We start from the raw sequence: 11,761 nt of genomic DNA on the forward strand, positions 1-11,761 counted from the left end.
ATATGGTCATATTTAAACTCATACCAACTAAATTAGTAAAACCTTAAATTTACCACTCAACTAAAATTTTATTTTATTATTTTTCATATGTTTTTATTTTAATGCTGCATATGTTTCATTTATTATTAATTAATTTCAAAATATAGTATTATTATTTATTATATATTATTTTCACATACACCATTATATTTTAAATATGTGGTCTCTAAATATATATGCGCATAGTAAAATTTCTAGTAAGTAATAATATAGTAATAAAAAAATAAAAGGGTAATGGTTGCTTCAAAAGAAAATGCTTCTCAATCAAATCAAAATGAATTTCCATATATATCCCTGGAATTAGCTATCCTATCTGGCATGCATTAGAAAACCAATAACGAAAAAATATATATAAAAAGGGCCCCACTGTAGATTTACTTATAAGCTAAATCGAACCGTGGCTAAATTTTTAAATTTATTTTTAGGCTTGTTTTTATCTGAATTTTAAAATTCAAAACTAATTTTTTTAATGTTAATATTAATATGTTTTATAATTAAAATTAAAATTAAAATTAAATAAAAAAATATATTTTAATATATAATAATATAAACTGAACCGAACAAATCCAAAATTAAATTTATCTCATCGACCTTTGGTACCTACAATCATGTTAAGATGATCTGGAAATTCGCTGGCCTATCTCATTAGATGGGACCCACCCCTCATTAATCATTCTTAATCAAAATTATCATTAATTATTAACCAAACAAAATTCCAAACCGATTTTACCAATACACCCTTTCCCTAATTTATAACTCTCTCTCTCTCTCTCTTAAGCGACACACACAGAGATAAAAAGAGGGGGAGAGAGAGAGAGAGAGAGAGAGAGCATTTCAATCACCGTGATGGCGGCGGCGGCTCATATAGATATAGAGCCAGCAATACCCGAAGAAGAAACGACGTCGAATTCCCTTATACGAAACACTCGTTGCTGCTTCTGTTTCCCTTGCTTCAGCTCCCGTCGTACGCCTGCCGTTGGCGTAGCCTTTTGGCAGCGGATAGGTTCGTCCCACGTCCAGTCCGATACTGGCTTCTGGTCCTCAAGTGTTAGAGCCTTCAAGAAGGTTCGAGAGTGGTCCGAGATCGTCGCCGGCCCCCGCTGGAAGACTTTTATCAGGAGATTCAACCGTAGCAAAAGTGGGGGCGGAATCGTCTCCGGCGGTAGGCATGGACAATTCCATTATGATCCTTTGAGTTACGCTTTGAATTTCGACGAAGGCCCGGGACAGAATGGTAATTTGGAAGACGATAATGATTTCGGTGCCTTTCGGGCTTTCTCAACCCGTTACGCTTCTGTTCCCGGTTCGGAGAAAACACCATTGGCGTAGATGACGCCGAGTGGATCATGTACAGTGAACCGGTGACGTCACTACGGCGTGGCTTCTTCGTTTACTTTTATATGATAAGATGGCACATTGTAGGGTTATTTTTGCTTAATGGATAGGTGGGTGGGTTGGGGTGATAGTGAAAGGTGAGGATGAAGCGTATGGGATTAAGATTAGATTTTGTATGTATTCATTTTTGGGCTTTTTCTGATTTTGGAGCTTTTAAGTTATTTTGCGTTTAATTTTCCTAATTATGTAAATATAAAGTAGGTTTATATCTCAAAAATTCCTTCCCAAAACTAAATTTCTTACATTTAATTATCTCTCTCATTAATTAAAATAATCAATTAGTCATTTAAATATATTGACAAACTAATCAGTTGGCTACATGTGATAATTTTTCATTTAATTTAATAATTTTTTCATAAAAATATATTAAAATTGATATAAATTTATAAATATTCTAAAAATCTAATAAATTATAAAATTAATAAAAAATATTTAAAATTTTATAAAAACATATAAATTTATTCAAATTTAATATTTTCTACATTTTTTATTAATTTTTGGTAATTCTAATATTTTTTAGTTTTAAATATTTTAAACAAGTTTTCTAATTTTATAAATTTTTTTAATAATTTATTAAGATTTTTATATTTTTTATAATATTTAGGGTTAAATAGTGATTTTCCCTCTAAACTATACCTCGTTCCTCAACGTGATAGCTGTAGTTTTTTTTTTCTCAATTTAGTACAGTTTTATTCCGTCAACCCAGTAACGTGGCGCAATATTTATTAAATTTTTTTTCCCAAATTTTCTTTTTATTTCCATTTTATCTTTACATGGATGATGGATCAATTTCCTTTTTCATGTTTTTACATTTTATGTATTCATCATCACCATGGGTAACAACACGTCATCATTCATCAGTATCACCATTACCAAACCATATTTCTCTCTCTTTTATTTCTTCATCATCACCATCACAAAACAACGCTTCATGCAAAAGCTGGAATTGAAAGAATAAGTCAATTTGAAGCATGGATTTAAATTCGACGACTGCAATGAATTTGTGTACACTATTTTTATGCTGGTTTAAAAATAATAAAATAGTTGCCGAAATCTTGGAATGGTCACCAGAATCTGGGATTTATCCCTGGAATCTGAAAATTTATGAATTTTCCGGCAAAATCGTGAATTTTCTGATGGACGGAATTCATGCTTTGAACAACAAGAAATAAACTAAAAGGAAAGAAATAACAAGAGAAAACAATTTAAAAGAAAGGAAAGGGAAGAAATAAAAAGCTTTTAGATTTTTTTTATTGAGAAAATTGTATGGATGAACAAAATTCGAATTTGATTCAAACAAATCGAAAAAAAATGAATTTTGAGTTATTTGAATTATTCAAGTCAACTCAATTAAGTAATTCAAATTTCGGGTTTGAATCGAGTTGAATTTTACAATTTGGATAACTCGAATAATAGATTGGTATAAACCCTTTTGGTTCCTATCAAGTTTAAAAATGAACAAATTGATCTTTCTCTCAATAAAAATTACAAAAAAAAAATTCAAAATCATTTTTAAAAATTCAAAATAACTTTTAAAAGTCAAAATATTTATAAAATTCCAAATTTTATATTTTTAAAAAAATATAAAAATTCTAAAAAAATTCTAAAAAAATACATAAAGAAAGTTAAAAAAATTTTAAAAAAATCTAGAATAATAACTATGGGACCTAAATAAGTTAATTAATGGTTTAAGTTTATCATACTAAAATATTTTTTATTTTACTTTGAAAAAGTTTTCAAATATATATGGTTTCAAATTTATGTGCTTTAACATGGAATTAATTATACTGTAACAAGATTTTAATCTGACATGTTTAATTTTTTTTAATTTAACTGAAGCAATTTAACTCAATTCAACTCCACTCAATTTGAAAAAAAAATCAAATCAAATTAGGATGATAAACTAAGTCTCGTCAACTCGAAAATGTTCTCTCGATTCGATCGAACGCTCACCTTAGAAAAAAGAAGAATAATCCACATTAAAAGGAATAAAGAGATTCCTAGAATTTTTTCTCGACAAAATAAAAAACTAATGAAATTTTGAAAATAATTATTTTATAATAAATATTATCACATGTCAATCGTTGATTGGTTCAACATTGCCACATCATTTTGTGTAACGACATGGGTAAAGTGGTGGACGGAATAAAACCACAAGTACCAAATAGAGAAGAAAAAAAAACCATAGGTACATCATTGAGGAATGAGGTATAATTCAAGAGGCAAATCACTATTTAACCTTAATATTTATAAGTTTTTATAATTTTTAATAATTTTAATAAGTATATATAAATTTTAATATTTATAATATTTATAATTCTTTTATAATTTTTTAATATTCTTATGGAAAAATATTATATTAAACCACAAGCTGTTATATGTTACTATCTGATTGGTTCGTCAATTTATTTTAATGATCAATGTGAACAATAACGGGAACTATTAACGAAGAAACTTAATTAATTATTTTAATTAACAACAAAAGCTAAATAAATACAAATTTAGTACAAAAGCTTAATTTATATTTTTTTACATTTTCTTAACGATTTTTTTAACATATAAACCTATAAAATAAGTATGAATTAAGCAATATTAGGGGCATTTGGTGCATTTTATGATTTCAACTCAACCTAATTTTAATGGAATGTGATGATGTTTTATGGTATACTTTCTCAAAGTATTAAACCTCATACGCTTTATATAACTTTCAGAAGGATAAAACAATTCTTGAATGTGACATTTTTTTCTCTTTAGATTCCTTTTGACCTAAATTTATTTTCGAATTTAGATTTGGGTTTGATATTTAGTAATTCTTGTAAATGTGATTATCAATTAAAATTTCAAGAAAATTATGTCAATTCAGTTTTAGTTCAGTTGGCATTAGCAATGTTGTCAATGTAAGAAAACATGGGTTTGAGTGCATTGAAGCACATTATCCTCTTATTTAAGGGTTGAAGAGGGATTATAAATAATTCTAAGCATTGTATCACAAAATAAAGATTAGAAATCGTAATACTATACTCATATAAAAGAACGTACATAAAAAAAATTCAAGAAAATTAATCACTTAGGAATGTAATTGCATCTTATAATAAATTGATGAAAGGGAATGAGTTGTTCGAAATAGAAAGCAACATTTTTTTTGAAGTTGAACAAGTTTATGTAAAAAGCGTGTTTATTAAAAAAAACTTGTATATAAATCATCATCTATCTTGGGTTGTTGGTTTCAGCATTTGGTTGTTGAATTTAGAAATAAGGGTCCAAATAGCCCTTGAATTATTAAAAAAAAATCAGTTGAACTCTCGAACTAGCGAATTTCATAAAAAAAAATTTTGATCGTCATTGGATGTTAACTGACTGATGTAGTCGTTAATGATGCTAGCATAGTTATTAACAACATTGATGTGGTTGTTAGCCCTAATGTGGCCGTTAACGATGTTGATATGGCTTTTCTGATGGAATTCACCAGTTTGAGAGCTCAATTAAGTATAAAAGGTTATAAGGAGTTTAATTATTATTATTTTTTTGGAATAATTCTTGGGATAGACACTTTTTTCTTCAATTTATTTGAAGTAATAGTTTTTAGTTGTTTATTTAAAGATTTTATACAAAAATTTTAAAAGACAAAAAAATCATAATAATATTTTTTAGTTAAAAAATTAAGTTTTTTTCAATTAAATTAATACCAAGTTAACTAGTACACCCATTAACCAACTTAGCTTTATACACAACTTTAACCAAACTTGCAACTTAAATAAAGAAATCAATTTAACAACTTCAAAACCCTATATACATGTCACAAATAGAAATAACCAAATTAAAAGGTATCAAAACAGAAACTTGATAGTGTGATCCTTGAAGTTGATTCATTCGACTAGTTCCGCAAAACATTAACTACAGAAAAGAAGAACAAACAGAGTAAGCTTAAATAACTTAGTAAGTTCATAAATGAAATTCAAATAAACTTACCTCAACTATCAATGTAAAAACTAATATAGCTTAGATTAATTTAACCTGATAGACATGTACGAGAAATCACATGATTAATACAAGATTAGTTCCTCAAATAATTTATTAACGGTTTAACCAAAACCTTCGTACACATCACATAGACATTTCATTTCATCAATACCAAATAAAAAGTTCAAACATGTTATTACTTTACTACAATCTTTTTAATGGATAATCATTGAAAATATCAAGTCATTTTGAGATTAATCGTAATTTTCATAGCCCGATGAACTATAACAACAAGATTTGGATATATAGGTTCCCCCAAAACACACTAGAGAGCATTGAAATTCTAATAGAGGCATCGAAGTGCAATCTTGTACAAGCGTGCGTTTTAACTCTATTGGCATGCCAAACATAACCTAATCGTTTACTATGTTCAAACGAGCATTTTACCAAAATTCTTAACATTTATAAATCAGAGGCACTTCCATGATATTCGTACACAAGTTGTAAATCTGTTACATTTATTCCACGATCATATAACTCATATTTCACAATCATTCATCAATTTCCAATTAAATACTATATCTCGCCTTATACTTAATTGTAAACAAATTATTTTTACAATCCAATATCAAATATTCAACCACATCTCAATTTTAAACTAATTCAAATTATCATAAATTATAAATATATATGCATTCATCTATACTATGAAGTTACCTAAGATATTCTATCGATTGACTTGTAGGTACTAATCCGCCATTTTCCCTTTTCCTCGGTTATCCTCCGTACGGTTCAATTCTTGATCAATATAATGATTAAATTCAATTTATCAAATTCAAATGCATTATCAAACTCACTTCTATGCATGTGACCTTTAAATTTCATTTTACAATTCTTCCCTAAACTTTTATACTTTATTCAATTTAGTCATTAACACCAAAACTATTTAAATTGTTACATTGAACCCCCAAAATTCTCAACCGAATTTATTACTACTCCAAAACAGCCCACACATGCTGATATTTTGCAAGAAAAACATGACATAATTAATTTATTTTTAATTTAATCCCTAAATATTAAAACTATATAAAATCACTTTACAAACTAGCCTAAAATCATCGACAAACTTCAAACCAAACCATTTACCACTAAAAAGCATAAAAAAATTCAATGGTGAATTTTCAACACAAATTAGTCCTTGGGCTAGATAAACCAAGTTACAACGATTTCAAAAACATAAAATTTACGAGAAACAAACTCAAAACGAACTTATATGCAAGAGATTATCAATGGCCGAACCTTCAAATCCTTTCAATGGTGTTTTATTTTCTATTTTTGGTGGAAAAATTGTTAAGAAAGGTGATGGCGTCTTTATTTTTCTTTAATTTATGATCATATTAACCTAATTACAATTTTACCCTTAATCTTTTCATCCAAACAAACTAATTTCTAACCTTTAACCGTCCATTAACACAAACAATGGTATTATTGGGTTATAAATCCATCCACTTGTAATAATTAAGCCATTTAGTCCATAAAATTCAATAGCAATTAAGTTTTACACGTTTTTATGATTTAGTCCTTTTTTCTTTAATTAATTAGTCAAACAATAAAATTTCTGAATTGTACATTCACATGCCAATCTAATAACTCTGTTAATATTTAATAAAAATATTTATGAATCGATTTAAAGAAACGAGGTCCTGATATCCCATTTTCCAAAACCACTTGACTTTTGAGACAAACCACTTATACTTAACTATTTGTTCAATTAGTAAAATTTAATCCAATCAAAGTTCATTATATACTATATTTGACCCATATAAATAAAATAATAAGATTTACAGACTCATTAGTCAGATTTGTGGTTCCGAAACCACTGTTTCCAACACCACTGAAAACGACTAGTATCATTACGAAATTCTTTGACAGAGAAGTCTGAACTGATTCAGGCGACCCTCTTTTACTAAAATCTTGAGATCTCATATTTGACTGTCTTTTATATTTACAAATCTCTTTCATTTTCTATGCACGCTCTGACAGTTCCACAAATTCCCGTAATTTTGAAGCTACGACCAACATTCAAATTTGATCATTTAACCTATCTTCAAAACAAATATACATCTCCTCTTCAAAGGACACAATATTTCGAGCCTATTTCCTTTCTTCAACTCAAGGAAATCTTTCTTTTTCTTATATAAGTACAGACGACTAACATATTTCTTTTTAAACTCAGATAGAAAGAAATCTCAATTAATCCAATCATTGGAACCATAGCTGTCAACGTACGCCACTAGAAGTATGTTTCATCTTTTAATAATTAAATAGCACATTTCAAGTTGTCCTCAGGTGAACACATTAATTATACAAAAACTCTTTGTGTATTCTCAATCCAGTATTTAGCACTAGTAGGATCATCGTGAACTTTTACTCCTACATTCTTCAGCCCCTACACTTACGAATTTTATCAATAGGAGGGCCATGAACCATTGTTGGTGTAGGGTTTTGAGGACACAGAGGTGCCGGAGGAGGCACAGTCGGGGGTGGAGGTTGCGGAGCCGCAGGGTTGGCTCTCATAAAATCGTTATACCACTGGTTCAATGTACAGTTAAAAAACTTTTCATTTCACTATTAAACGATTGCAGAACTAACACACTTTGACTTGCTTCCTGATCAGAAACTTGAATATTACTTTTAGCTTCATTCACTACAACACAATTTGATTTGGCCGACATCTTGTATCTATAAGAAAAATAGAATCAGAATGAATTAAAAGCATCACACTATCACAGGTATGTGTGGCATGTATATTCTAGACTTAATACGTGTCACATTAGTCGTAGAATCGACTAAACTATAGCTCTAATGCCACTAGACGTTATACCCGATCCAGTCACTCAACCCAAGCTATAAGGTGTTACGACAATAAACTTTCATAAAAGCATTTAATAACGATAAAATGATTCACTATGAATCATTTCCATGCTAATTAATCCTTTTAGGACCTAAATCGAGCTTACGAAACATTTAAAACAAACCGGGATCAAATTTGGGTTAAATTGAAACTTTTACAAAAACTTAAGTAAAATGTGTAAATAGGGGTCACACAGCCACGTGGAAGAGACCAGCCTGTGTGGCTACTCCATATGCTCCTGTTCTCAAATCGTGTACAATTTGAATAAAAGGTCACACAGTTGTATAACCAGGTCATGTAACTCTCTGAGACCATGTAAACAATCCTGCACCAAAATTAAAGAACCATAAGACTATGTCATAAGACCGTATAGGGTACACTGCCATGTGGCAGACTGTGTCATAGGTCGTGTGTGCCCAAAACAATCTTTAAACACAAGCTATTTGACTCAAATTTTCTTAGGATCCAAGCCATCCATTAACCTATATGCAAACCTATTCAAAATATGTCAAAACATGCCAAATTATTCCAATTCACAAACAACCTAAGTGCCTAACCAATATGCCCTCATTGGCACCAAAGTTTAAACATAAACATTAATCCACCAAACAAAAGCCATATTCAACATGTTAATCTCAATCAAACATCAATAAAGTACCAAATACCACATGCCACATCCATTCAATTATACCACCTTCCAAAGGCCAACCTTTTCATCCCAAAACTGTAAGTTACTAAAACCAAAATGACCATTTCCACATCTATTCATAAAATAAGACACCAATACCAACTACCATTTCAATACATTAAAACCAAATCATGCTTACCATTTAAATGACACAAAACACCATTCCCCAATTAGGATCAACATGGTATTTCAACTAGCTACATCACATTCATCACAAGCTTAATCATAAAACACAAACTTAACTTTATATACAACTTTAATCAAGTTTGCAAATTTAACAAAGACTTCAACTTAACAACTTCAAAACCCTATATACATGTCATAATAACCAAATCAAAAGCAACCGAAACAGAAGCTTGATAGTGTGAGCCTTAAAGTTGATCCATCTGACTAGTTCCGTAAAATGTTAACTATAGAGAACAAGAACAAACATAGTAAGCTTAAATAGCTTAGTAAGTTTATAGATGAAATTCAAATCAATTTACCTCAATTAACAATGTAAAAATTGATATAGCTTAGATTAATTTAACCTGACAATCAAGTATGAGAAATCACGCAGTTAGTACAAGATTAGTTCCTCAAATAATTCATGCTCATTAACGGTTTAACCAAAACCTTCATATACATCACATAGACATTTCATTTCATTAATACAAAATAAAACATTCAAACATGTTATTACTTTAATATAAACCTTTTAATGGATAATCATTGAAAATATCAAGTCATTTTGAGATTAATTGTAACTTTCATAGCCTGATGAACTATAGCAATAAGGCTTGGATACACGGGTTTCACCAAAACACATTAGAAAGAATCGAAATGCTAATAGAGGCATCAAAGTGCAAACAAAGTCACCGAAGTGCAATCTTGTACAAGCACACAACCTTATTGGCATGCCAAATGTATCCTAATTGATTACTACATTTAAATGAGCATTTTACCAAAATTCTTAACATTTATAAATCACAAGCAGTTCCATGATATCTGTACACAAGTTGTAAATTCATTATGTTCATTCCATGATCATATAACTCATATTTCACAATCATTCATCAATTTCCAATTAAATACTATCTCTCATCTAATACTTAATTGTAAACAATTTATTTTTCAATCCAATATCAAATAGTCAACCACACCTCAACTTTAAACTAATACAAAATAGCATAAGTTATAAATACAGTCATCTATACTATGAACTTTCTTAAGATGTGCTATTGATTGACTTGTAGGGACAAATCCACGATTTTCCCTTTTCCTCGGTTATCCTCCGTACGATTCAATTCTTAATCTCTATAATGATTAAATTCAATTTATCAAATTCAAATACATTATCAGACTCATTTCTATGCATGTGACCTTTAAATTTCATTTTATAAATTTTCCTTAAACTTTTACATTTTTATTCAATTTAGTCATTAACACTGAAGCTATTTAAAATTTCACATTTAACCCCAAATTCTCTCAATCAAATTTATAAATACTCCAAAATAGCCCCCACATATCGATATTTCGCAAGAAAAACATGCCATAATTAATTTATTTTTAATTTAATCCCTAAACATTAAAACTATATAAAATCACTTTACAAACTAGCCTAAAATCATCATCAAACTTCAAACCAAACTATTTACCACTAAAATGCTTCAAAACTTTTAATGGTGAAATTTAAAAACTTTGATAAAATCACAAATTAGTTCCTGGGCTAGATAAACTAAGGTACAACGATCTCAAAAACATAAAATTTACGAGAAATAGACTCAAAACGGAGTTACATGCAAGAGATTATCAGTGGTTGAACCTTTAAAGCCCTTCAATGGTGTTTTCTTTTCTATTATTGGTGGAAAAATTGTTAAGGAAGGTGATTACTTCTTTATTTTTCTTTAATTTATGATAATATTAACCTAATTACAATTTTACCCTTAATATTTTCATCCAAACAAACTAATTTCTAACCTTTAACAATCCATTAACTCAAACAATGATATTATTGCCTTATAAATCCATCCACTTATAATAATTAAGCCATTTAGTTTGTAAAATTCAACAACTATTAAGTCTTACACCCCTTTACGATTTAGTCATTTTTCTTTAATTAACTAGTCAAACAAGAAAATTTCCGAACCGTACCTTCACATACCAATCTAATAACTCCGTAAATATTTAATAAAAATATTTACGAACTCAATTTATAGAAATGAGATCCCGATACCTTATTTTTCAAAACCACTTAACTTTTGGGACAAACCACTTATACTTAACTATTTGTTCAATTAGCAAAATTTAATCCAATAAAAGTTCATTATATACTATATTTGGCCCATATAAATAAAATAATAAGATTTACAGACTTATTAGTCTGATTTGTGGTTTCCCGCTAAGGAACCGATTGGTTTCGTCCTAACCGAACCAGAATTGGATCTCAATCATGTCCAATTCGGTTTCTAGCTTTTTCGTTTTCTTTAATAGAGCATGCCAACTTGCTGGCTCTTTCAATTTAGTCCCTTAACTATTCTAAAATTTCAGGTTATTAGAAATTCAAGTGTTACAAATGATCTGTTTCCATCTATGCAAAATGTAGAAAGTAATTGGGTTTCATTTTATCCTCGAGGTTTATTGCTAGTAACTCTTTTGCACACCGCAATATAGGTAGAGGAGAATAGAACCTTAAAGAAAGTGACATTTATACACGCCTTGAAACATTTGTTAATTTCTCATAAGTTTGTTTTTATCCTTATGCACCAACATATATGAACTTAGAA

General features: G+C 29.2%; 1 protein-coding gene across 1 annotated transcript; it reads left to right on the top strand.

Moving 5' to 3' along the window:
• The first annotated feature begins 646 nt into the window (after positions 1–646).
• LOC107892275 (uncharacterized) lies at positions 647–1,651 on the top strand. The gene has a single exon (XM_016817307.2). It carries the CDS (start codon positions 886–888, stop codon positions 1,366–1,368), a length of 483 nt encoding a protein of 160 aa, XP_016672796.2. The 5' UTR covers positions 647–885; the 3' UTR covers positions 1,369–1,651.
• The last annotated feature ends 10,110 nt before the right edge of the window (positions 1,652–11,761 follow it).

This window comes from Gossypium hirsutum, chromosome D09 (assembly GCF_007990345.1).
Source record: "Gossypium hirsutum isolate 1008001.06 chromosome D09, Gossypium_hirsutum_v2.1, whole genome shotgun sequence".
Taxonomy (NCBI): Eukaryota; Viridiplantae; Streptophyta; class Magnoliopsida; order Malvales; family Malvaceae; genus Gossypium; species Gossypium hirsutum.